Source organism: Miscanthus floridulus, chromosome 14, assembly GCF_019320115.1.
Source record: "Miscanthus floridulus cultivar M001 chromosome 14, ASM1932011v1, whole genome shotgun sequence".
NCBI classification, from domain to species: domain Eukaryota; kingdom Viridiplantae; phylum Streptophyta; class Magnoliopsida; order Poales; family Poaceae; genus Miscanthus; species Miscanthus floridulus.
The window spans coordinates 61,741,907-61,769,901 of record NC_089593.1 but is presented as its reverse complement, the minus strand read 5'-3'; the positions used below and the strand labels follow the sequence as shown (position 1 = coordinate 61,769,901).

Below are 27,995 nucleotides of genomic sequence, written 5' to 3'. Positions count from 1 at the left end.
AATCATGAATGGATTTTACTCATACGTCATATAGATTATAGAGTAGTACTGACATTTCTGTTGACAAAATTGCGCCTACTCTGTCCTGGCTAAAATAGTCAAGCGTCACGTCCAGGTACAATGAACTGTTCTCAAAGCCATTTTCTCAATCCAGATAAGCATCCAGCAGTAACAGTTTAGACAAAAAGAACAACATTTCCCGGGAATAGTCAATCCTTGGACCAATCTCTTTCAGCTGTCAAGTTTGGTTTGGCATGGTTTTCAATATTCGCCCCGTTTGTTTGGGCTTGTTTGGCTGATAAGTCATGACTGAAAGTACTATTGGCTAATTTGGTGTGAGGAAAAAAATACTGTTCGTTGATTGAAAAAGTATGACTTATAAGCCAAACAAACCCAAACAAACAGGACGATTGTCCTCCTCGCACAACCTGCATATTCTTGGTAGTGTTTTGCTCCCGGACGCACAACCTGCATATTCTCTCCAAAAACATTGGATCACAAGTAATCATTCGCTTTGCATCCATGTGAAGCAAACACTTTCTTGGTAGTGTTTTGCTCCCGGACGCAATTCTTTCTCGTGCAGCGCATCCCATCATCCATGAAAACCTTTGCGGTTCAACTGTCTGGATCTGGATACTGTGTTTCAGCACTTAAACTTGTCATATTCTCGTAAAGAGATATCAAGTGAAAAGAAAAAGATGTTTTTCAACTAGTTTGAACGACTGGCTGCACTATTTGGAACTTGGTTAACTGATTTTTTTTTTCATGTTCGTAGAATAAAATCATGATAGTTTTCATTGAATTTTCATTTCCATCAAAAGTGTTCTACAAAAAATTTTATACTTGTCACAATCTGCATACATATATGTGAAAAAATAGTAACACTCAAGTTTTGAATAACAAAATAAATAAATGAATTGTATTTGTAAACATATAATTAAGTAGCACACAGATAGACAGGCTACGATCACCCCTTACTCAATTAATCAAATACATACATCAGCTTTTTCTTTAGAAAGATACATAAACAAACTAGCAAAAAGGACATTTGCAGATCGCAATTGCATGCCCAACCAATTGGGCACCTTTTTCTCTGGCCTGGATTGTCACACAGAAAATGGTATTCTTTTTGTATTTCTTTGACCCTGCCCTCGAGCATGATGTCATTTCAATGACTTAATAATATCCAAACCGGTGAAGGAAAAGACAATTTTCAGAACTCCAGCTCCAATTTGACCCATTTGCATGGCTCACAAATACCCCATGTAAAGTATCCATCTCCAAGTCCAATTATGAAGGATGAAACATCAGATATAGGCCACAGCTGCAAATCTGATTCAGCAGAAAACACATTGCACTGCTCTTCACCACTCTTTTCCAGCTTTTACAGCCTCTTGAGCTGTTGCCACACAGAAAGGGCCACAAACCACAAGCTGCTCATGGATGAGAAGATGCTCTTTGCATCTCCAGCAAAGCTGGCATCTCTCAAAGCAGCAAAGCCATCACGAGCCAAAGGGAGAAAGCGATGGATGTGTCACCATCCATGGGCAAGTGTAGCTTTCATCAAACAAACCGAAAGAGAGATACAAGGCCTTAAGGGCATCACTGACCAAAGGCGTGACAAATCGCCATCCCAAGGTAAGGAGCTTTTCTTTGCAATTAAGGAAGAGAAGCACGGGTCCGAGGTCGGCAGTCATGGAGCTCCTATTGTGAAGAAATTGCACTTTTATCTTGATGAAAGGAGTTGTAAGGCAGGCTGACAATTTTACAACATTACATTCATGGCTAAAACGGCCTAAAACACTGGGATTTAATAGAGCGACCTATTCCCTGAGCCTATGATACACTACGATCTTCTGAACAAAGGTGAATATAAAAACTAGAGTAAAGCTTGTGACAGAACCAACCCTACCAGGGACAACGAGATGAAATCTAGGGGCTACAACTGCAACGCCTGTAACCTGGGTACCAGATTGGATGGGTTTGCATGTTGCACTCGCTCATTGCGGAGGAGGAGGATGTTAATGGTGCCAGACTCTCTCAACCAGGCAGCCACCAAAGCACTGGGTGACACAAACCTTCCGATATTGAAGCGCTCGACCAGAAATGGCGCTCCAATTGAAAGGAGCAATGCTTCAATGACACGACGGAGAGTGCTTGAACCAGCTATCTTGCTGTGCTTTCCCCAACCTGTCAGAATGCTGCAGAGACAAAAAAAAACATGGTGTCAGTTCAGGCAAAGCCAAGAGATTCTATCCTACAGTCAGTGGCGAAGCTAGAGCAAATTGAAGGGTGATGCACTTGCCTTGTGGGTGCATATAATTCTATTAGGGAGGGTGCATATATGGTGAAATTTAAGCCAAAACTACTGTTTTTTTCAAATTTTGGGTGGTGCATTTGCACCCCGTACATATAGTGTACCTTCGCCCCAGCCTACAGTTCCAGATTTGCACAATGAAGGATCAAGTACCTTAAAAATTCAGGCATAGCTCGACCTTCAAAGACAATAGACCGCACATTCAGGAGCCATGCATGTACCATTGCTTGAGCTGCACCACATGACATAAGGTGCAGGTCCAAGCAGAAATCACCCCATGTGTTCTCCCAAACACGACGGCTTACCCCTTCAAGCACAACTTGCTGAGCTCCTTGCCTCTGAAAATGGCCAGGAACAGAAATCTAATTACTTATTTGGAAAAAGTTTAGGTAACTAATGCAACAAAAAGGGTGGAAGACTGAAAGGTGACAAATCATTGAAGTTTAAAAAAAATGAAATAGAATAGTCTTCTTTCTAAAATATAATTTATCAGTGCAAAATAGGATTATCACAAAAAAATAGTGAACTCATAATCCTAATAAACAATAACTACACTTGAATCCGAGTATATACTGAGTAAACCTACCTGGCCAAAATGCCATAGCACATCAGTAAGAGCATTATAAAAGGCAGAAGATGTTGGAGAATCCATGCGACCCAGCTGATTAAAGAGGGACCGTGCTTGAGACCAAGCTTCTCGATGGCCCATCAAAAGCCCATATGCAACCCCATAGACAGAGTTATCAAACAAGCGAAGCTGTTCCAGTAAAAGGGCTGCATCTTCAAAACTATTACAGCGACTTCAAGAACAAGAACAAGAACGAAGCAAATAGTTAGAACCCACACAGAACTTAAAGAGGCACACTTACATAAATGTGATTTCTAGATAAATTTGCAGTGTCGTCTTTCACTTCTGTGCTATTTGTTTTGAATAACACTAGGACACATTGAACATGGCTTTTTTCTAGTATAAAAAAAGATAGGTTGTAGAATATAGAGTAATCTTGTGTATTCATGAAATACATGAAAGCTGAAGGTTAACCAGTGTAAACATAAATCCCATATTGAAGTTATCTAGTTCAAGTTGTTAAAAACAGTTTAATGTCCAGGTTAACACAGTGGCAATTCTTGAATTTCCGACTGATACAGTGCATGAAAGTGTATTTTTTTAGAGACACTGGCTCAGTACAAAGAATTAGAACAACATTAGCATTTGAGGGCTCCAATGAAACGATACAGATGTACCTGCAAGCATTCAGGATCGCAGAAAATGTTACAACATTTGGCCGTACACCCTGCTGGACCATCTTCTGAAACAATTCCAGAATGAAAAATAATTCCTGTGACCTCCTCATCCTAACATCAGTGGCAGAGCGCCCTCCTCTTGCCACTGGATTAGTGGCCCTTACAATCTGACCGCCATAAACCCCAACAATTCCCATGTGCCCAATATCAGGATCCTCCTCAGTAAGAATCTTAGACTTGCCAAATGCATCAATAATTGTGTTGTAGGTTACAACATTTGGCTTGATACCCATCTTCATCATCTCATCAAGCAAAGACAAAGCACACTCAACCAAACCATTCTTGGCCAATGTATCAATAAAAGAGCTGAAAAGAACAACGTCTGCTTTTAGACCAGACTCCTTAAAATCCAAATAGACATTAAATGCATCTCCATGCATTCCTGCCTTTGAATAGATATCTATCAAAGTTGAGTATGTCAGCACACTAGGAGCTACACCTTGTGCCCGCATATCTTGAACAAGGAAAGCAACCATGTCCAAGCGTCCTTGCTTTCCGTAGCCATTAATCAAGGAATTGTAAGTAACAGTGTCCTTCTCAATACCCAAATTCTCCATCTCTTCACACACAGTAGCGATTTCATCATACTTCCCTGTCTTCACATATATGGCCAGTAAGGTGTTGTAGCAAACTCGGTCCAGTTGAATTCCCAAAGACTTCATCTTTTCACGCAACTTGAGTGCCTCATCATACTTCTCCAGTTTGGAGAATCCATCCATAAGCGTGCTATATGTAACAACATTAGGCTTGATGTTGTTTGCTTCCATATCCAATACAACTTGCATAGCCAGCTCCATGTTGCCACACTTGCAAATAGCATCGACAAATGTGTTGTAAGTGTAAATGTCACGCCCACTACCAAGATGGATCATTTCATCAAAGACAGTGCGAGCATCTTCCAAATGCCCAGCCCGACTACATGCAGCAAGAAGTGAATTAAACGTTTTACGGTCTGGACAGAGCCCATCCTGCAGCATCTGACGAAAATACCCGAGTGTGAACCTAAGGTCAACACCCCCCTTTCCACATGCATCAATCACTGCATTGTATGATACCGTCGTAGGCCGCAAGCCTGCACCTTTCATCGACTCAAGCACCCCCATGGCTTCAGTTGCAAGCCCGCTCCTGGCATAAGCTGAGATGAGCGCAGAGTGCGCAAACACCGTGTTGCCATAGCCCCCTGCAATGCCACTATCAAAAGCCCTCCTGGCGAGGTCTGGCCGGCCCATCTTGCCAAGTGCACCAATGGCGGCAGTCAGAAGTTTTCCCTTGTCAACAGCACCACCCCCAACTAAGGGTAGTGCAGCATAGAACACCTCGAACGCACGGAGTGCGGATTTATCCCTGTCGCCGAGGTCCCGGAGAACCTGGCAGTAGTCCTCAGGACCAAGTAACTCGCCCCGGAAGGACGTGAGGGCCGAACCAAGCCCTCGCCTATCTTCAGGCGCGACGCGGAGCAGCTTCTCAACACAGCGACCCGCGGCGGCCGAGGACACGCGCCCGCGGTCCTGCGCGCCCCCGCCGCCGCCGCCGCCGCCGCGGGTGCGCTTGGAGATGGTCCTGGTGGTGCGCGCGCGGCGGAACTCCGGGCCGAGCGCGGCCGCCGCCGCCGCGGCGCGCTGGGGCTGCTGCGCCCACGGCGCGCCAGGGCCGACGAAGATGGGGCCGTGGGCGGGCGGGCACGCCGCGGAGGAGGAGGCGGCCGGGGAAGCCGCCGCGAGGAGGTGCGGCGGGCACAGCGCCGCGGCCGCGGCCGACGCCGAGGCCGGCGGCGCGGCGGACGCGTGCAGGCGCGCGGTGGCCGTGGCCGTGACCGCCGCCGCCGCCGCCGCCGCCGAGTGGTGGTGGTGGTGCGCCGCGTGGTGCGACGCGGCGTGCGCCTGCGACGGCGTGAAGTGCGTCGGCATCCCGGCGGCAGCCGCAGCAGCCTCCCACCAGAGCACGCAACCACGCGAGAATCACCTCCTCCCAAACGCCGCGCCCTTCTCCCCGAACTCGATCAAAAATCCTTAATCCTCCCACGGAATTCTTCCTCCACGAGACACCACCTGCACAACCCCTAATCCCCGCCCACCAAATCCTAACCCAGCCGGATCAGCCTAGAGATACACCGGAATCGAGTCTCCGGGTCCTCGCGCGGCGACACGATATACTAGCCAGACAGAGCACCAGAAAGAAAGGCGGGATTTTGAGGACTAAACCAGGGTCATTTTGCTGCGGTGCGGCAGCAGGGGCGATGATGAGGGGGCCATCATGCCCGCTGGCGATCGATTTGACGATAAGATGAGGGGATTTGGCGCCGGATTTCGCGAGGCGGGGATTGGGTGGCTGCGAAGAACACACGCGTGGCGTGGGTAGGGAAGCGAAGCGAGGAAGGAAAGAGATAAGACGCCAAGAAAAAAAAAAGTGAACAAAAAATTGGACTTTTGCGTGGGCCCCGCAGTCACCTCGCAGGATTTCCTCCGCGGGCTACCGCGTTTGGTACAGATTTTTTCTTGAGCTGAGCTACTGACATGTCGGGCCCATAGTTCTACGGCCCACCTGCAGTCGTGGAGGTTGCTGTCCGCCGCGTGGTTCGAGGAAGCGCTCTGCTTCGGCGACGCAGGCGAAACGTGAACATGACATGTGGGGCCGGAGGGCAGCGCAGCTGAGCTGGCGCGTTTCGTGGCAGAGGACTGGGTGGCCGCCGAGGCGGCTGCTGAGCTGGCGAACCGCTACGGGCAGTCGTTGATTGCCTGCACTTTTCTTTCCTCCGTTTAGGGCGGTTTGGTCTTGTTTGGGCAAATTCCGTATGAACTGGTACAAACTCCGTCGTGGAATTTGTTCATATTTCTTGGCTGGGTTATTTAATTGCAAATGGTGTGGTGTTTGGATACTGCATCTCCAAAGGTTGACGCCAAATTTATTGCTCCAAAAAGAGAAGAAAGAGTTAGTGAACGTGAAGAATGCAAATGATTGGGTGTAATTTTCGAAACCTTCTAGGTGTAATTTTCAAAGAGTACCTCTTTGCTTCTACGGCATTGACAAGGTTAAGAAGTCTATGAGACAGCCTAGCAGGATTATAAGGTGGAAACATGATAATTTGATGCTAGATCAGTCTTTAAAGATATCAGAATTTTTGTTGTGTTTGATTTGGTCTTCTATGAGATGTTTGCAACTAAAGCAATAAACATTATTTCTTTTTGTAAACCATTGATACATATGTTCAACTTTTTTTTAGATAAAGATTTAGATAACTAATCTTCTAATCATGAATCTATATGTGTACATTATTTCTTTCCTACTTGCACAAATGCAGTGTAAAACGCAGTGAGTCATATAGGCTTGCTTTTTCTTTTTCTTTTTATGTAAGGTCTATCATATTTCAGTTTGTCTAAAGACAAAGTCAACACCTTCATACTGCATAATGGAAACAGTTAGCCATAATCCTTGGCTGCATGCACTTCTTCATAGGTGCAGATGTTGGAACGCTTTTTTTCCTTTATCCAAAAAAATTAGCCATAATCCTAGAGTACTTTCACTCCTTTTAAAAGGTAAAGATAAAAAACTTATCCTCCAGTTTTTTTTTCCTAGAGAATCATCCAAGGTATATAGTTCAAGTTTGCTTGGTTTTATTTTAATATGATAATATGAGTTACTATATTTTTGTAAACCTGTTTAAATATAAACAACCATAAAGGGTATGATCATCCTGCACCAATTTTGTTTTTTAAATTTTCATACACTATTAGTATGACGAGTTTATATCATGGTTGTTTTATATTGCGACAGACCTGATAAGAATACTAGATAAGAGGCCTTTTGTTCTGTTTTGTTGAAAGCAAAAAAAAATTTTTGCTCAGTCACTAGCTCTTACAAGGTTAATGTAAAAGAAAAAGACCTAAACTGCTCTCACATAACATGATAAATAATTATTTACTCCCTTCGTCCACAAATATAGGGATTTTAAGGACAAAACTAACAAGGGGGGGGGGGGGGATTTGTTCATTCCCTTCGTTAAAGCAATTATGGCAGCTCCTAATTGGATACTTACATTGGTGTCTAACAATTGAATAAAAAAAATCTTACATGTTGTGGACGAAGTGGTTTTATCTTCAACTTATAAATGAAGAAAATTTTCCTGCACTAAACTAAACAAATGTCCAAAACCGAATTAGTGTGTTGAGCGCATGTCCAGCAAGAAAATAAGTTTCACTTTGTTTTATGAATTGAATTCAAATAATTTTGAAAACCCTCTAAGATTATGGGATGCATTGCCCCCCACAATGCATCTTTATGGGTACTCACATAAAAACCATAGGACAGATAAATGTGATATTATCTACAACTTCATTTTTACCCCACGTTTTATATCGTTTAATCCTTCTGAGACAATTTTTGTTTTTCTATATATTGGACAAAAATATTGCAATAGCTGTCTCACAAGGTGGCTTGGAGGCTACTAGTAGTTAGCTACACGAGTATGTCTCATCTGGGCCCCAACTGATGATCGCAACTCACATTGCTTTAATAAATTTATCACTACATCTGTTTTAAAATAAATCAACTTTTAAATTATCTTAAGTCAAACTATTTTAGGTTTTGTCAAATTTATAGAAAAAATACCAATATTCATGACATTAAATTAGTATCACTAGATACATCACAAAATATGTTTTCATAATATATCTATTTCATAACATAGGTAATGTTACTTTTTTTCAATAAAATTGGTCAAAGTTAAGATGGTATGAATTTAGATGATTCTAAGAATTAATTTATTTTGGAAAGGAGGTATTAGGAATTATATGATTTGCACCTGTCACATTGGCAACCGATAGTATTCTCCATGTCCGACAAAAACACATCTAGGATTTCACAAATTTGGGAGAAATGTATAGATCGTTCATCGTTGCGCCTAGCCGACAGTGTAGAAAAAAATGTATGTTACAGTTGGTACTGTGTGTGTCACAGTGCAGAACCGTGTATGCTACGGTGGCCGAACCGCGGAGAAGCCAAGGATTTATTCGTGGTTGAGAAAGTATATATGTAATATTTCCCATTTTTTCAAAGAGTTTCGTAGGTTCTAAACACTCGTGCCAAAACTGTCATGTGTTGGAACTTAGGCCTCGTTTAGTTGGCGAATTTTTTTTAGAAATTGTACTATAATACTTTCGTTGTTATTTGACAATTAGTGTCTAATCATAGTTTAATTAGGCTTAAAAGATTCGTCTCGTGAATTTCATCTAAACTGTATAATTAGTTTTATTTTTTATTTATATTTAATGCTTCATGCATGCGTCCAAAGATTTAATGTGACGAAAAATCTTAAAAAATTTTGAAAACTAAACAGGCACTTAGCGAACTTGGAAGCGACTCCACACGTTGTCAACAGACAAATACGGAGTATGCAACGTGGATCGAGTAAACTGTAAACCACTCGCCTCTTGGTGCAGGTGACAGGTTCAGAAAGGCACACGTTTGAGCTGCCTGCACCTGACGAAACTATACTCGGTCACATCCATGCAGAGAAAAATAATGGGACGTTTTTTCGGTGCGGGACGAAGAAGAAAAAAAACCGCGTGGCTGCTCGGTTTGGGCTGCCATTCACCGGTTCGCTTAATTTATAAGTCGTATTTTTTTAAGCTAATGAATAGTATTTTTTTCTCATATTAAATCAGTTAACAGCACTATCAGCACTGGCTTATCAGTCAAACCTATCCGCTGCCACTCAATCCTCACCGGAGTTAGTTTTCCACGTTTTTGGCACCCTCAATCATGAAGTTAAAGATAAGAATAAAGAATCGAATATCTATCAAACAGGTCCATAGTCTTAACGCTAATTAAATATAACACCCTAAAATTTGCAATAATTTTGAAATTAGAGAAATTGATTTATTATGTATTTTTGTGGGCATTTGAATTTAGAAAAATAATATTTTTTATCAAAATAAAATCAAATATAGGTCAACAACCATGTATGTGCATTTATGCTACTGCATATTATTTTGTATTGCTTGGTTTAAAGTCGGATTTCAAATTAATTTGATTTTGCATTTTGAAATTGCTTTGGAAAAATTAGAAAAGGGAAAATGAATTTCTCTTCCTCCTTTCCCGCTTTCAGCCCAGTCGGTCTGCCTCTCTTTTCCCGCCCGCGGCCCGTTCCCGTCCTGCGTGGCCTGCTTCATGTGCGGCCTTGCTTCCCCGCGCTGGCCCATCTCCCGTGCCCCGCACCTCCCGCACGGCCTAGCAGCGCGCGCCGCGCCGCGTGTTTCTCCTCCCTCTCGCTCACTGCGCTGGCCCACCTGTCAGGCGCTCCTTCTTCCTTTGGATCGAGTCCGAGCCCGACTCTACCGCGCCGCCGTCCATTGCCATGTCGCCCAAGCCGTCCCCGCCTCATAAAAACTGGATGCCCTGTGCCCGTGCCTCCCAATCCAAGCTCCAGCGCCGCAGCCATCCTCGCCGAGACGCCTTGTCGCTGCCTAGCCCTAGCCACCGCCATTGTTGTCCACCTCACAGAGCGCCGCGCTGCCTTCGTCGCTTCCCGCTTGTTTCTTTTGGTTCTAGTGAGTTCCCCACCCTCTCCTCTCTCTCCTAGACCTCTCTGTACGGAAAACCGTGCACCGTAGGCTCTTAACCATCATCTCCGGTGAGCTTCTCACTGTTCCGACCATGATGCTGCCACGCCTGTCCTGTCCGGCCGGCCGCCGTCGCCCCTCACCCACCTGGTTCAATCTCAGCCGCCCACATCTAATCCGATGGCCCATATCAGGATACCCCTTTGCTGGCGTTTTTGTAAAAAAACCCCTTATAATTATTTGAGTCTTAACCCGTGGTCCATAGCGTCTTTCTAGATTTCGTTTTCTTCTTTTGAAGGCGTACTTTGGTTCGATTAGATCTAAAATACGTTTTCAGCAATTTATAATTTTGCCACTAGATTTGTTTTAGCCATAAAATCTCCGTTTTAACTCCGATTTGATCCGTTCAAGTTACGTTAGGTTCGTAATTCCATAATCTACATGTTTATACTTCTGTTAAGTAAGTTTTTAACTTTTAAAATTCGAGATTAGATTTAATCTATTATTTTACTATAGAAAATCTTGTTTAATTCATAACTTCTTTATTTTAGCTCCGATTTTTGTGATCTCCGCGTCTATGTGTTCGTAGTGAGACGTAGATTCGTTTTCCAAACTTTTCATCTTGATTTTATATTGTTGGTGTACTGTTCTAATCTATAGCTTTTGTTTGCTATGCATGATTGCTTCTGGATGCTTATATGTTGTTGTGATTATCGAGTATAGACGGTGAGCAATTCGTAGAAGATCAAGGGTATTACTTTGAAGTGCCGGATCAGCAGGAGTACTTTGCTCAAGGCAAGTATAGCTTAGGATCATCCTTGTTTCCTATTTACTTCAATACATTAAATTCATGCTGCATGTGACGCTTTGATAGGGATTCCCTAGAATTAAACTTATACCTTGTCACCTACGGGATATGTATTTGGGTAACTTAGCTAGTGCTCAATTAAACCATGATCTTATAACTTGACTAATGGTATATACAATAAACATTAAATATGATTTTTTTAGCAACTTAGGAATATGGGGCTGAAGTGTTTAGCGACTTTCTAAATACTCCAGATTCCTCTCCCTAAGGACTTATCTGTAAGTGATCATCCGGGACTTACAATACTGCTGTGAGGGCTACATGGCTCTGGCTTTAGCTCAGTATGAGGACCTTTTCTAGCTTGTTAGTGGTTACCTTTATTGGCGTAAGAATGGCTTAACGAATCAGGTATAGTGCGGCCTCTGTCCCCATGTGTATAGGCTGCGCGTCATTGTGCCATCGGGAAGGGGGGCTCTATATCTATTTGCCGAGTGAATTTAATGGCCCTAACTTGTTAGACAAACCTTTGAAAGGCTTCATGGTGACCCTGCCTGCTCATCTTGAATGTGTTTTGGGGGTAATTAAATCGGGCATATGGGTATCACGACTCACAGTAAAAGTGTAGAACCTCTTCAGAGTGTAAAACTGGTATATCAGCCGTGCTCACAATCACGAGTGGCCTTAGAACATTTATGGAATAGATGATCACTAAGAATTATCTGTTTATGCTATTCATTATTCATGTTTACATTGATCATGTGTTTTGCATTGGGAATTAAAACAACTTGTTGCTACTCTTGAACTAAAATTGTGACAACTAAAAGCTAAACGTTGTTAAACCTGTGTCAAGCCTTTTGAGCCTTATGAACCCCATGTTACACTTGTTGAGTATGACATGTACTTACGCTTGTTTATTTTTATTATTTGGATAAAAATCCTGGATAGATAACAGATGGCTATGGTAATGACAATTTCCCTAAGGATTACTAGACTTGTGGTCAATCAGTTGATGTCCCTATGATATGGAGCTTCCGCGAGAGATCTTTTCTTTATTCTTCCACTACATTTATGTGAAGACTCTATCTTATTCGTGATGTAATAAACACTTGTGATGATACTATTCATAATTTGTTGGCTTTTGTGTATGACTGATCTCTGGGCACATATAAGATTTTGCATCTCATTTTATCCTTAAAACTGGGTGTGACAGATTGGTATCAAAGCTATGTTGACTGTAGGACGCAAGCCTAGTTAGCAATGGTCGTTTTAGCTTCTTTTGCTTCACTCATTTCATGCTTTCCATCTCACCCTTGCTATTTGCTAAAGTTTTATGCTTCTTTTGCCTTACTCTATTATAAAAATTATTGCTTCTAATCTAACTAAATCTAATTCTATAGATGCCTCGTGCCAGTAAGACTGCCCGCATCAGCACCGAAGGTTACTACCCACCTCGTGGTTTGTCCATGGAGCCTAAGGAGGAGGAACCCTAGGAACAAGAATTTGATTCGCCAACACCTGTACCTATGCCTGTGCTAGTCTAGGAGGAACCCGAAGAAGTCGAGATCGTCTTACTATCCAATGAGGAGGAGGAGGAAGACATCGTTGAAGAGGATGAGCCAATTTTGCCCTTAGGATGGACGACAAAGGTCTGGTATAAGCCAGGGTGTGAATCCTCCATTTCGCACCACCGACTGATGGGGATTCTTTAGACCTACTACGGAGATTGGGGCGCAGTTGTGGAGTATGTCTGCAATGAACATATGCACCCTCTAGAAGACACCTATTGGAATACCAGGGTGTGCATATCCATTAAGGATGAACAGAAGGGCACATACCAGTTGGACTCAAACTATGCACATCATGCTCACTGTGCCACCGTGGAGGATAGCATAGAAGATACAGCCGCTACAGCGTGCATGGGTCTCTATGGTCGTCGATTCGAGGATATGAAGGATGACCAATATCGATTCCTCCCTCGCTAGCACCCTAAATTGGAGTGGGCAATGATAGACTCTCAGGGCATGGACCCAACTACCCAAGTGATGGTACACTTTGGCTATGAGTCCGTAGCAAAGATTCACTGATTAGAGGATCAGTTGAAGGCACAGTAGAAAACTATTAAGAGACACCAATAGGTGATAGATAAGCAAAGGGTGTACCTTAACCTGCCAAAGATGTACGAGGAGCTTCCCCATAAACCTCTCCCATAGATGTTGGAGTCCCTTTTATGTAATAAAACGAGAGTAGAATGAGTCAAGTTGAGTCTAGTCGAGTCTATTAGTGCGGTGTGAATATTGGTGTGCCTAGTTGATTTGTTATTATGTTTATGTGTGAGTTAGATTTTTGTAATGAGTGCTAGAACTTTGTGGACATGTTCGCAAGTTCCATAGTTAAGAATATTAAAGTTTAAGTCAATAAATAAATAGTTGGATTTGGTATATCTTGTTCTCTCGGAATCTATTTTTTGGAGCAGTCTGCACTTATCTCAATGTCAATTAAAATCTACTTGACCAAAATTTTGAAATTTTTATGGAAATAACTAGACTTAAGTATATTTCCAATGCCTCTAGAATCACCCCTATATCTAATCTGATTTGTGAGATATCGCTGTTTCAAGATAAAAGTTTCTGCGCAGTCTGTAATCTGGAATAGTTTCGGTTGTATTCTATATTCAAGTAATCTAACGACATAATCTAGGAATGTGGTCTGAATAAAAGTTGTATATAATTTCTTAAGCTTTCCAACCGTATAAATTACATCTCTTTTGGATATCTGGAACTCGAGATATGACTGTTTTACTGAACTACTGATGTTGGAACTCGTCCAGAAATTTTTTAGAATGTATTCTAACTTGGAAATCTCTAAATTTTGAATATTTGTGTTGGATGTTAGATGTCTGGAAGAGAAAGAGGTCGAGGTCATGGAGGTGTTCCCCCACATCCACCACCACCACCACCATCGACAATTGAGTAACTTCTGGCAGTATAGACACAGCTTATGCAAGCGTTGGTGCAGAATCAGCAGAACCATCTAGTTGGTGGAGCACCACGTGATAAGCATGGTGAATTCTTGAAGGGCCATCCCCTAGTGTTCTCTCATACCACTAATCCACTAAAAGCAGATGATTGGCTTCGTGTAGTGGAAAAATACCTCAACATAGCGCAGTGCGATGATCAATAGAAGGTGTTGTACGCTTCAGGATAGCTCTAGGGAGAAGCTCAAGACTGGTGGGATTCATTTGAGTATGGACATCCCGCCAATGCTCCTCCTGTCACTTGGCAGGAGTTTAGAGAGAATTTTAGATCTTACCACATACCATAGGGATTGATAGAGCTCAAGCAGGAGGAGTTCAAAGCTTTGAAGCAAGGATCCATGTTTGTAGCTGAGTACCATAACAAGTTTGCTCAGTTGTCACGTTACTCTCTGAATGAGGTGGCTAATGATGCCAATAAGCAACGCCGCTTTCTCAAGGGTCTGTATGATGGTCTACAGCTCTAGCTTATGTCCAATACATACCCCAATTTTTAGACGATGGTGAATTGCGCCATTATTATTGACAACAAGCGCAAGGAGATGGAGGCCAAGAAGAGGAGGCTTCAGGGATAGGCTTCTAGGAGCAATACTCGTCCATGCACCAGTCCTCAGCAAGGCCTCTAGCAGAGGTTCCAGGGACCACCCAATCAGTGGAATCGTGGTCGGTACCCTCAGCGCAACCCTAACCAACAACAGAATGGAAATCATCATCCCCAGCAGCAGAGTGGCCAACAGACACCACGACAAGGAGTGCCTCACAACACTCCCATGAAGACTAGTGCCCCTAGCACTCCCAGCAAGTGTTTTCATTGTGGTAAAGACGGTCACCTATCTTATAACTGCCCGGAGAAGCCCAGCCAGCAAACCCCCTAAAGGCATAATAGTTATCAGAAGCCAGCACCCAACACAGGAAAGGTGAACCATGTGTCTACCAAGATGGTGCTTGTAGAACCAGAAATCATGCTCGGTATGTTCGATGCTAACTCAACCCCTGCCACTGTTCTTTTTTATTCTGGAGCTTCGCATTCATTCATATCACAAGCAATTGTTAGAAACCATAGCATACCATTATGTGTCATGCAAAATCCTCTATTAGTAAACTCATCGGGAGGTAGTATGCAAGCTTCTTATCGTTGCCTTCCAACTAGTCTATCCTTAAGGGAGGTAGAGTTTAAAGTGAGCCCCATTGTGTTGAGAACATCTGATATTGATGTGATTCTGGATATGGATTAGATGATGCAACAACAAGCAGTGATTCAATGTAAGGAGAAGGTAGTTGTTGTGACCGCACCGAATGGGGAAAGAATCAGTGTTGATGTTGTAGTGCAGAAGCAGCCGACAGCCATAATGAACCAGCTTGATGATAACATCAACAAGGAGGACCACATGGTAGATGAGTTTCCAGATGTGTTCCCTGATGACTTGCCAGGTATGCCACCTGACCATGATATTGAGTTTATTATTGAATTATTACCTGGAACTACACCTATAGCTAAGCATCCATATAGAATGGGGGTTAATGAATTAGAGGAACTTAAGAAACAAATAAAGGAGTTACAGGAGAAAGGTTTTATTCATCCTAGTTCGTCACCTTGGAGAGCACTAGTTATATTTGTTGACAAGAAGGATGGTACTCAGAGGATGTGTGTTGATTATCGATCACTTAATGAGGTTACTATCAAGAACAAGTACCTGCTACCTAGAATTGATGACTTGTTTGATCAGTTGAGAGGTGCTTGTGTTTTCTCTAAGATTGATCTTTGTTCTGGCTATCATTAGTTGAAGATTCGTGCAACTAACATACCTAAGATAGCTTTTACTATGAGGTATGGTTTGTACGAGTACACCGTTATGTTCTTTGGTTTGACCAATGCACATGCATACTTTATGTACTTGATGAATAAGGTGTTCATGGAGTTTTTAGATAAGTTTGTGGTGGTATTTATCGATGATATATTGGTATTCTCCAAAATAGAAGAAGAGCATGCTGAACATCTGAGGTTGGTCCTACAAAAGCTCAGAGAACACAAGCTGTATGCTAAGCGAAGCAAGTGTAAATTCTGGTTGAAGGAAGTTTCTTTCCTAGGTCATGTTGTCTCTAATGGTGGAATCATAGTAGATCCAAGCAAGGTGAAAGATGTATTGAATTGGAAACCACTAACCGATGTGGGAGAGATTCAAAGTTTCTTGGGATTGGCTAGATACTATAGAAGGTTTCTCTAAACTTGCCAAGCCTATGACAGCTTTGTTGGAGAAAAATGCTAAGTTTGTGTGGTCCAAGGAGTGCCAGGCTAACTTTGAAGAACTGAAGAAGAGATTGACTATAGCCCCAGTATTGGTTTTGCTAGATCTGAGCAAGAGCTTTTTGATCTATTGTGATGCATCTTGTTAAGGTCTTGGATGTGTGCTTATGCAAGAAGGCAGAGTAGTGGCTTATGCATCCCGACAGTTGAGAAAGCATGAGTTAAATTATCCTACTCATGACTTGGAGTTAGCAGCAGTGGTTCATGCTTTGAAGATTTGGAGGCGCTGTCTTATTGGACACAAGAGTGACATCTATACTGATCACAAGAGTCTAAAATACATTTTCACTCAGACGGATCTAAATATGAGACAACGTCAATGGTTGGAGTTGATCAAAGATTACGATCTAGAGGTACACTATCATCCTAGAAAGGTGAATGTTGTTGCTGATGCTCTTAGCAGGAAGAGTTATGGTAATGAGGGTCAAGTGGCTCCGATGTCAAGTGAGTTGTGTGCGGAGTTTGAGCGACTGAATTTGGGCTTTGTCACTAATTTGGTGGAGTTGGTGTTGGAGCCTAAATTGGAGCAAGAAATATGTAAGGGCCAGTTATAGGATGCGAAGTTGAGAGAGATAGCGAAAAAACATAGTGATTGGTAAGGCACTAGGTTTCCGTATGGATGATAATAGAACTCTTTGGTTTGGGAAAATACTATGTGTGCCTGAGGATAAGGCTATACGAGAGGCAATTCTTCATGAGGCACATGAGTCTGCTTACTCTATTTATCCTAGGAGTACCAATATGTATTTGGATTTGAAAGAGAAGTATTAGTGGTACGGACTAAAGAGAGATGTTGCTGAATATGTTGCTTTATGTGATATGTGTCAGAGAGTCAAAGCTGAACATCAAAGACTTGTAGGATTGCTACAACCAATGAAGATACTTGAGTGGAAGTGGGAAGAAGTTGGTATGGATTTCATTGTGGGGTTACCACATACTCAGAGAGGTTACGATTCAAGATGGGTGATAGTGGATCGGTTAAATAAAGTTACTCATTTCTTACCGGTCAAAACTACCTATACTGGTCCCCAATTGGCTGCATTATATATGGAGAGGATAGTGTGTCTATATGGAGTTCCTAAGAAAATTATGTCTGATCGAGGTACTTAATTTACATCTAATTTTTGGCAGCAAGTACATAGTTTGTTGGGAACAAAGTTGAATTTTAGTACAGCATATCATCCTTAGATAGATGGGCAAACTGAGAGGATTAATCAGATATTAGAGGACATGTTGAGAGCTTGTGCATTGCAGTACGGTACAAGTTGGGACAAGAGTTTGCCTTATACAGAGTTCTCATATAACAACAGTTATCAAAAGAGTCTCAATATGGCACCTTTCGAAGCTTTGTATGGATGAAAGTGTAGAACCCTGTTGTTTTGGAATCAAACAGGAGAAACTCAAGTGTTTGGACCAGATGTTTTAAGAGACGCATAAGAACAAGTAAGGATGATCAGAGATAATTTGAGAGTGGCTTAGTCTCGATAGAAGAGTTATGCTGACACTAGGAGAAGAGAATTGGTTTTCGAAGTAGGGGATTATGTTTACTTGAAGGTGTCACCTATGAAAAGTGTGAGAAGATTTAACATGAAAGGAAAGTTAGCACCAAGATATATTGGGCCTTTCAAGATTTTAGAGAGACATGGTGAAGTAGCTTATTAGTTTGAATTGGTTGAGAGTTTGTCAAGTGTACATGATGTGTCCCATGTGTCTCAACTAAAGAAGTGTTTGCGTGTACCCGAGGAGCAGATACCATTGGAGGAACTTACAGTTAAGAAAGATCTCACTTATGAGGAGTTTTTGGTAAGAATTTTGGAGACGGCAGAAAGAGTTATAAGGAGCCGAGTTATAAAGATGTGTAAGGTTTAGTGAAATCGGTATACAGAAGATGTGGCCACTTGGGAAAGAGAAGATGATCTAAGGAAAACATACCCACAATTATTTGAGTAAGCATCGTCTGAATCTTGAGGACAAGATTTATTTTAAGGGGGTAGAATTATAACACCCTAAAATTTACAATAATTTTGAAATAGGACAAATTGTTTTATTATGCATTTTTGTGGGCATTTGAATTTAGGAAAATAATATTTTTTATCAAAATAAAATCAAATATAGGTCAACAACTATGTATGTGCATTCATGCTGCCGTATATTATTTTGTATTGCTTGGTTTGAAGTCGGATTTCAAATTGATTTGAATTTGCATTTTGAAATTGCTTTGGAAAAATTAGAAAAGGGAAAATAAATTTCTCTTCCTCCTTTCCCTGCTTTTAGCCTAGTCGGCCTGCCTCTCTTTTCCCGCTCATGGCCCGCTTCCCGCGCGGCCTTGCTTCCCCACGCTGGCCCATCTCCCGCGTCTCGCTCCTCCTGCACGGCCTAGCAGCGCACGCCTCGGCCCAGTTAGACGCCCCGCGTGTTTCTCCTCCCTCTTGCTAACCGCGCTAGCCCACCCATCAAGCGCTCCTTCTTCCTTCGGATCGAGTCCGAGCTGGACTCTACCGTGCAGCTGTTTCTGGCTTCGCTACGCCGTCGTCCGTTGCCGTGTCGCCCAAGATGTCCCCGCCTCATAAAAACCGGATGCCCCGTGCCCGTGCCTCCCAATCCAAGCTCCAGCGCCGCAGCCATCCTCGCCGAGATGCCGCGTTGCTGCCTAGCCCTAGCCACCGCCATTGTTGTCTGCCTCGTCGAGCGCCGCGCTGCCTTCGTCGCTTTCTGCTTGTTTCTTTTGGTTTTGGTGAGTTTCCCACCCTCTCCTCTCTCTCCTGGACCTCTTCATTCAGAAAACCGTGCACCGTAGGCTCTTAACCGTCATCTCTGGCGAGCTTCTCTCTGTTCTGGCCATGGCACCACCGCGCCCGTCCTGTTTGGCCGGCCATCGTCGCCTCTCACCTGGTTCAATCTCAGCCGCCCACATCTAATCCGACGGCCCATATCGAAGGATACCCCTTCGCTAGTGGTTTTGAAAAACCCCCTTATAATTATTTGAGTCTTAACCCGTGGTCCATAGCGTCTTTTCTAGATTTTGTTTTCTTCTTTTGAAGGCGTACTTTGGTTCGGTTAGATCTAAAATACGTTTTCAACAATTTACAGTTTTGCCACTAGATTTGTTTTAGCCATAAAATCTCTGTTTTAACTCTGATTTGATCTGTTCAAGTTGCGTTAGATTCGTAATTCTATAATCTACATGTTTATACTACAGTTAAGTAAGTTTTCAACTTTTAAAATTTGAGGTTAGATTTAATCTATTATTTTACTATATAAAATCTTGTTTAATTCATAACTTTTTTGTTTTAGCTCCAATTTTTGTGATCTTCGCATCTGTGTGTTCGTAGTGAGACGTAGATTGGTTTTCCAAACTTTTCATCTTGATTTTATGCTGTTGGTGTACTGTTCTAATTTATAGCTTTTGTTTGCTATGCATGATTGCTTTCGGATGCTTGTATGTTGCTGTGATTATCGAGTATAGACGGTGAGCAATTCGTGGGAGATCAAGAGTATTACTTTAATATGCCGAATCAACAGGAGTACTTTGCTTAAGGCAAGTATAACATGTGATCATCCTTGTTTCTTATTTACTTCAATACATTAAATTCATGCAGCATGTGACGTCTTGATAGGGATTCCCTAGAATTGAACTTATACCTTATCACCTACGGGATATGCATTTGGGTACCTTAACTAGTGCTCAATTAAACCATGATCTTGTAACTTGACTAATGGTATATGCAATAAATATTAAAATATGATTTTTTAGCAACTTGAGAACAGGGGGCTAGAGTGTTTAGCTACTTTCTAAATGCTTCAGATTCCTCTCTCTAAGGACTTATCTGTAAGTGATTATCCGGGACTTATAGTATAGCTGTGAGGGCTATATGGCTCTGGCTTTACCTCAGTACGAGAATATTTTCTAGCTTGTTAGTGGTTATCTTTATTGGCGTAAGAATGGCTTGACGAATCGGGTATAGTGCGGTCTATGTCCCCATGTGTATAGGCTGCGCGTCATTGTGCCATTGGGAAGGGGGCTCTACATCTGTTTGCTGAGTGAATCTAATGGTTCTAACTTGTTAGACGAACCTTTGAAAGACTTTACAGTGACCCCTGTCTGCTCACCTTGGAAGTGTTTTGGGAGTAATTAATCCGGACATATGGGTATCACGACTCACAGTGAAAGTGTACAACCTCTGCAGAGTGTAAAACTGGTATATCAGCCGTGCTCACGGTCATGAGCGGTCTTGGAACATTTTACGGAATAGATGATCACTAAGAATTATCTGTTTATGCTATTCATTATTAATGTTTACATTGATCATGTGTTTTGCATTGGAAATTGAAACAAGTTGTTACTACTCTTGAACTAAAATTGTGACAACTAAAAGCTGAACGCTGTTAAACCTGTGTCAAGCCTTTTGAGCCTCATGAACCCCATGTTACACTTGTTGAGTACGACATGCACTTACGCTTTTTTATTTTCATTATTTAGATAAAAATCCCGGATGTATAACAGATGGCTATGGTAATGATAATTTTTCTAAGGATTACTAGACTTGTGGTCAACTAGTTGACGTCCCTATGATATGGAGCTTCCGCGAGAGATCTTTTCTTTATTCTTCCGCTATATTCATGCGAAGACTCTGTCTTATTCATGATGTAATAAACATTTGTGATGATACCATTCATAATTTATTGGCTTATATGTGTGACTGATCTGTGGACGCACATAAGATTTTGTATCATATTTTATCCTTAAAATTAAGTGTGACATTAAATCAAAAACGATCCATGCCATAATATGCCACACCTAGCCAGCTCCGTCTAAGCAACCCTGGATAGAGGCAGACTCAGAAGAGTCCTATCTTTATCGATGCGTGCACAATTTAGTTTTCATTCTTTGTGAGCTGCATCAATTAATAGTAGAGAGGTAGTAGTCAAATATAATATGTAAAGTATTGGCGACAAGATCCGCGCCTCTAGAAATTGTTTTTTACAAAATGCAAAATGATAATAAAAATAGCAAAAGAAAAAACAGAAGAAGCCCTAGGAAACCCATGTGTCTGCTCATCACACAGGTCATGGGTTTTTTTCACATGCCGTGGAGATCAAACTTAAGATCTGAAGCCCTTTACGAGGCCAAATTATATAACCACCATGCAACAAGTCAATTGTGATTGAGTATAGGATGTTATCCTATAGTAATAATATTATGAATCATGTACGGACTATTTTGGCCTCTAAACGACGTCAAATGGAAAAAAAAGTTCGAACTACAATGTTTTAATCTAGTCGAGCACTACAGCTTTAGTTTAGGGTGTCTCTCTATCAAGGTCGTTTGAAAAACTAAGAAAATTAAATTTTAAAATTTGAGAGCTTAAATCAAACTTTTGAGACCCTAAATGATGTAAATTAAAAAAAGTTTGAACGGTAACATTTTCTATCTAGTTGAGCGAGCACTTTAATTTTGTTCTATGGTGTGTCTCCACCCAAGGTCTTTTGAAAAATTCAAAAATGGAATTTTAAAATTTTAGAACTTAAATCAAACCGTTGAGACCTACAATGACTTAAAATGAAAAAAACCTACAAAATTTTAGATCTAGTAGAGAACTATAATTTTGATTTAGGGTGTCTCTCCATCCGAGGTTGTTTAAAAAATTCAAAAAAACCTTAAAATTTGGAACTTCAATAAAACTTTTGAGATCCTAGACGATTTCAAATAAAAAACCTTAAACGATAAAGTTGTGAGTCTCTTCGATCTTTGCAACTTTAATATAAAATTTGTTTTCATTAAACTTGATTTGAAAAAGTTATGAGTTTTTTATGCTACATCAATTTTCAGAGGCAGGCCATATATTCTCGACCATCTCCACAAGTTGTATTTCTACATGCGGCTAATGTTCTCAACCGCCTTTAAAAACGATTTTAAGAGGCAAGTTGTCTCTAGAACCATTTTTAGAAACAGTTCTTGATAAAGCTGTATTTTAGAAAAAAGCACCTTTGAAAATCATTTCTATAGCAGCATGAATCGTGTTGACTAAATAAGTAAACTCTAGCTAATGAAGAGTTTTGATATGATGTGAAGATTTGTCATTTCTTTATACTAGCTTCTGGCAAAATTCAACATGACTTGTGGTGTCAATACCGATTTTCGGTACAACTCGATGCGACGATGTACATATATCAACACTGAGCACAACTCAACAAACATATTCCTGTCATTGCCCTCAGATTCATTAAAACATATAAATTGTAGCATTAAACAGGAGCTTTGAATTTATTTGATTTAATTTAATTAAATAGACTAATAAAACCTAGTTATATCAATAATAACATCCTCGTCATACTTCCTCTGTCTCAAAACAAGTGTCACTATCGTATCCGCGTCGGTTAAATTTTTCTAAGTTTGACTAGATTTATAGTAAATATTAGCAACATTTGTATCTCCAAATAAATTTGTTTTGAAAATAGGTTGAACGATCTATCTAATGATATTAATTATGTAGTATAAATACTAATATTTTCTTTGTATATATTTGGTCAAAGTTAAAAATATTTGACTTGACTCAAAGCGAGAACGACGCTTATTATAGGAAAGAGAGTAATGTATGGAAATTTTTTAGACCCATAGTATGCATATTCTTTTAAAAATATTGTGGCCTGACATTATGTGCATTCGGACTTCTCTCGAGGATAAAAGCAAGGGTGATTTTGACTGGACGAGATTCCCAACGGAATTTCAAGGCATCTGTGTCCTGTGGGTTTTTTTATGGCCAAAAAAAACCTGAGGCCATGTAATGCATCGCAACTCAAACCGCGACTATAAATTCCACGGAGATTCCCGGGCAGTTGCAGTGCTCCAGAACGGAACATCTCTCGCTCTACTGATTCTGGGATTTTCATCTAACATCACAACGCTAGAAAAATCATCAGACGGCTGATAGGGCCCCTCCTATCTCTCCTCCATCTTCCCCTCCACTGTCCACTCCCCTGGATTGGAGTTGGGCAGCTTGGCGCGCCCCCTCGCTCGCTCCTCTCCTCTGGTTCTCCGCCCTCTCGCCCCCGCGCCTCCGCCTCATCATCAGATAAGGCTGCAGTCCTGCAGGCACATGCTTCCGGAACCTTGTGCCGAGCCTGAACTCCCCGGCGGCGCCTGGTCCTGTGCAAGGCTGCATGAGTAGTCGCGCCGCCGCCGCAGCAGCAGCCTCCGCTCTCCTCGCCTCGCCACAGGCGTCCCTCGTCCGTCGCCGCCGCCGCCTCTCCGGCGCGTGGACGCTGCGCCTGAGGCCCACTGCCTCGTCCCTCGGCGTCGCGGCGCTCAGGTGAGTGTGTGTCTATCTGCTTGCTGCTGCTGCCGGCCCGCGCTGGCTCTCGCCGCAAAACGCGGCGGCTCCTTTTGGGTGCTTTAGTGCGCGAGGAGAAAGGTTCCTTCTTTCGAATATTGGAGCTCGCGAGGTGGACGAGGGGTGGTTTCCTAGCTTATAGGGGATTTGAACTGGGGACGATTCATGTGCAAGATTGGTGGTTGAGATTGGGGAAGGTTGCTTAACACTGGTCGGTTAGGTTCTTCCCATTGGGATGCTTGATGTGGGAATCAGGAGTTGAAATGTGTCATGAAGTGTGTTTCTTATGGTTAATTTTTGCTGTGGATGCTGGGCTTCTGGCTCCTTTATAGCTTTTGCTACTTTCGGTTATGGAAATGAAAGCTAAATTATGTTGCCTTGCATGTGTGTATAAATTTTTCCTATTGGTATAGATGTGTTCAACATTGAATCCGGTGGGGACAAGGGAGGTTAATTGACTAGAAACACTGTAATAGCATTCGGGGTCCAGCTGATTGAGCTCATGATGCTGTCTTCTTGTATTAGATTTTGCTCTTGAAATTTCCATCGATTTAAGATTCTGTAGACCACTAACATGTTGCATGTGTGTGTTTGCCAGGCTACAAAATTTTGTCCCGGAGTGTTACATTACAAACATTGAGGTTGATGTTAGTACTGTAAATAAAGAAGAAACTTTCGATGATCACCCATCATTGCCATCAGTATGCTCCATTCCAGTTGTTAATCTTCGAGGAGATGTTCTAGATTCTAGTCCTTTTCCGCTGCATGATAGGGCTTCCTGTCCTTCTGATTTTGAAGAGTTGCCGGTATGGATCTTCTTCCCTTACTGATGTTCTTTGTCGAATGGTTTCTTTTTTCCTTTTGTAATTTTTTGTTTATAATACAGGTCTTGTCTGAAGGAGAGCAACATACTTTGGCATCCACTCCTGCTCATCCTGCTGGACTATACGGTATGTTTTTTTTTTCAGGATCACCTCGATTGTAGCACCTGCGTTACTGCTTACTGCATAAGTTATTCAAATATGCTGCAAATTTCTTGGAAGAACAAAGATCCATGTTATGGGTAGTTGATTAAAAAATTCAAGGCCTTGCAGAAGGAGCAATAGCTGTACTGTACCCCTATGGATTCATTTTTTTTACCTTAAGATCTTCCTGTCATGGAACTTAAATAACCTTTAAACATCATACAACATTGATGCAGCTCTATATGCTAGTTACTTATTTGGTAACTTGGTGGAACAACTGTGGAATTTTGCTTGGCCTGCTGCACTGGCAATTCTTCATCCAAACCTATTGCCTGTGGCTATTGTTGGTTTCTTCACGAAGGTACTTACCACTGTAATTAATTTAATTTGAGATAAACCTTCTATATCAGTAGTCTAATTAAATCGATGATCTCCAGCTTTCTGTGTTTGTTGGGGCTCCAATAGTTGGCAAACTTATGGATCATTTCCCTCGAATACCCATGTACACAGCATTGAATGCTGTGCAGGTGCATGTCCTTTATCTTCTCTAGTCTCTTATGTTTGGCAAAAAAAAAAGGACAAGTTGCCATGTTCTTTAATTGATGCTAGTTCTTTGTGCAATCTGATCTTGCAGGTAGCCACTCAGTTGATATCAGCTGCAACTGTCATCTATGCTCTAAGAAACCTGAGCCATGGTTCTACAACAGCTGTGGTTCTGAGACCTTGGTTCATTGCACTAGTGGCAGCTGGAGCTATCGAAAGGCTTGCAGGATTGGCGCTAGGAGTGTCCATGGAGCGCGACTGGGTTGTGTTGGTAGGGTTGCTAATCCCCATTACTATTGTAGACTGTTGCTTTGTCTGACTCAAATACTTGATATCACCTTCCTACAAGATAAATTTGTGAGATGGAACTAAGAACCTACATCAGTGCAAATGGAAAAGTTTGTTATCTTATAGAGATTTCAGAATAACTTGCTTGTTGTTGTCTTTGATCAACTTGTTCCCTTAAAATTCTTTTCTCTGTGAAGTTAGCAGGAACAAACAGGCCTGTTGCATTAGCTCAAGCTAATGCTGTGCTCAACCGACTTGATCTAGTTTGTGAGGTGCGATTTTTCTCTCTTAGACTTGCATATAATCATCTTATTTCATTGATACTTCAGCACACAACAAAGCTGATCATTGATCAATCTTATTTTCTATTTGTTGGATGCAAATAGCTGAACACAATATCCTGTTTTGAGTGGACATAATAACCTTTCTTGGGATGATTGCAGACAGTTGGTGCTTCGGTTTTTGGCCTTCTTCTGTCCAGATACCATCCTGTGACCTGTTTGAAGATTGCTTGTGGTCTAATGATATGCAGTTTCCCTGTTCTGGTAAACCACATTTATCGTCACTCCTAAAACTTGAATAGGGTAGCCAGACGTAGCGTCCTCACAGTGCTATTTGGTATTTTCAATTTCAGGTCATGTTGGGTCAACTAATCAATAGAGTTTCATGCCATGCACTTGATTCCTCTAGAACCACCACTGATGAATCTATTTGTACTGATCTTTTAGATGTACGCAGGATAGGTGAGGAACTTTGATATGATTAGCTTGTTAATTTTACTTTGGTGTATGGTCTAACAGTCTGTTTAACCTTCAGTTCAAAATAGCTTGAGTGCTATCAAACATGGTTGGAATGAGTATAAGCAGCAAACAGTTCTACCTGCAAGTGCAGCTACCGTGTTCCTAAATTTCAATGTTGCACTTGCTCCAGGTGCCATAATGACTGCATTATTGATGCATCGCGGTAGGTTTCACTTCTCTGGTTCAAATCTGTACAACTACCTTAAAAGGCTCTCTACAAGACTATATCTATCAATTTTGAACAGGTATCAGTCCATCCCTTGTTGGTGCTTTCAGTGGATTGTGCTCTATCATGGGCCTTGTTGCAACATTCATCTCCTCAAGCCTGGTGAAAAGAGTTGGAGTTCTAAAGGTGTGACATCTACCTTGTTGGTTTTGTTTCAGTAATTTCTTTTGCAGTTCATGCAAACGGCTAATGTTATAACAGGCGGGGGCTGCTGGATTGATATTTCAAGCTTCACTCTTGTCAATTGCGCTCACGGTGTATTGGGCTGGTTCAATTTCACAAAGGACACCTCTACTTATATTCCTAGCATCCATTGTAAGACTGAAATCTTCACTCCATATTTCCTCTTTCAATAGAACTTAGTTGAATGCTACTGAGTAATCCTATCTATTCTGTGTTAATCTGCAGGCATTGTCTCGGTTGGGGCACATGTCTTATGATGTTGTGGGGACTCAAATCGTCCAGACAGGTGTTCCTGCTTCAAAAGCAAATCTAATTGGAGGAATGGAGGTTTCAATTGCAAGCCTTGCAGAGTTAGTCATGCTTGCTATGGCTATAATTGCGAACGATGTCTCCCATTTTGGCTTCTTGGCGATCCTGTCTGTGTCATCAGTTGCTGGGGCAGCATGGATGTTCTGTCGGTGGTTAACAAATCCAACAGATGAGCAGAGGGAACTATTCATGTTTGATCCCCTTTATCAAGTTCAGGCAATGTAAGTATTGATTTTTGTATCTATGCTTTTACTTTATTAAGAAATCCGGGATCAAAAGTATTTGAACTTTAGTTGACAAGGGATTCTTATTCTCTGGCAAGATATTTGCATCCCTGATTTTCAGTTTAGCTATTATCTAAAACAGAAACTACTACTATTAATGTCCAAACATAAAATATTAATCAGTCCTAATAAGATGTTACATCAAATCTTGCAGGTAGTAGATGAGGCAGGATATTCCCCAACACAGCCAGGAAAACTGTAGGCACGGAGGCGCCTACTTGGCTGGTGGTGCTTGTCGGATCTGCAATACCCTTATGATGATATTAAGATATGTGTGACATTTAGGTTCAATACAAGATACACTTAGGATAGAAGCATTTACTCAATACAAGATACACTTAGGATAGAAGCATTTGCTCCTCTTTGTCTCAGCCATGCGCACAATTCAATTTGTATACTCATTCATCTCCCCACCTGTATAGCACATATTTGATCTGTTTAATCGTTGCTTTGTTATAGCTGATGTAGACCAACATTAACAGCCAACAGTAGCACGAAGTCAATAACATCTAACCTCCTCAGCTCCTCTGTTCGGCGGGACTTATTGCTGCTGCAACTGATTTGTTGCAAGAGAAAAACACTATTTCATGGCTGAAAAAGTAGGGCTGGTTCTTGCTTATAAGCTCAAGCGAACAGAGCCATGCCAAATGTGTAACTGTATCTTTAGTGGATGCACTGTCTTCTTTCTCCTGTCATCTTGGTTCCTTGTTATTTGGTTAATGTAAAGTCCGATCTTTGTGTAA

The 27,995-nt window shown here is 41.7% G+C and overlaps 2 protein-coding genes across 4 annotated transcripts; one reads left to right on the top strand and one right to left on the bottom strand.

Annotated features, from left to right (window-relative positions):
- Positions 1–955: 955 nt before the first annotated feature.
- LOC136502698 (pentatricopeptide repeat-containing protein GUN1, chloroplastic-like) lies at positions 956–5,998 on the bottom strand. 2 transcript variants are annotated; one of them, XM_066497938.1, is made up of 4 exons: positions 3,563–5,995; positions 2,904–3,117; positions 2,471–2,655; positions 956–2,201 (listed from the first exon to the last, which is right to left on the bottom strand). In XM_066497938.1, exons 1-4 carry the CDS (start codon positions 5,527–5,529, stop codon positions 1,940–1,942), a joined length of 2,628 nt encoding a protein of 875 aa, XP_066354035.1. In that variant the 5' UTR covers positions 5,530–5,995; the 3' UTR covers positions 956–1,939. The 2 variants fall into 2 exon arrangements, with proteins under 2 accessions (XP_066354035.1, XP_066354036.1); XM_066497939.1 differs by lacking the exon at positions 2,471–2,655 and having other exon boundaries at positions 2,003–2,201; positions 3,563–5,998.
- Positions 5,999–23,183: 17,185 nt separating this feature from the next.
- Positions 23,184–27,995, top strand: LOC136504370 (solute carrier family 40 member 2, chloroplastic-like). 2 transcript variants are annotated; one of them, XM_066499283.1, is made up of 14 exons: positions 23,184–23,633; positions 24,253–24,460; positions 24,541–24,604; positions 24,856–24,980; positions 25,057–25,146; positions 25,254–25,433; positions 25,648–25,722; positions 25,894–25,995; positions 26,085–26,193; positions 26,267–26,413; positions 26,496–26,602; positions 26,678–26,791; positions 26,885–27,189; positions 27,407–27,995. In XM_066499283.1, exons 1-14 carry the CDS (start codon positions 23,485–23,487, stop codon positions 27,408–27,410), a joined length of 1,779 nt encoding a protein of 592 aa, XP_066355380.1. In that variant the 5' UTR covers positions 23,184–23,484; the 3' UTR covers positions 27,411–27,995. The 2 variants fall into 2 exon arrangements, with proteins under 2 accessions (XP_066355380.1, XP_066355381.1); XM_066499284.1 differs by lacking the exon at positions 25,057–25,146.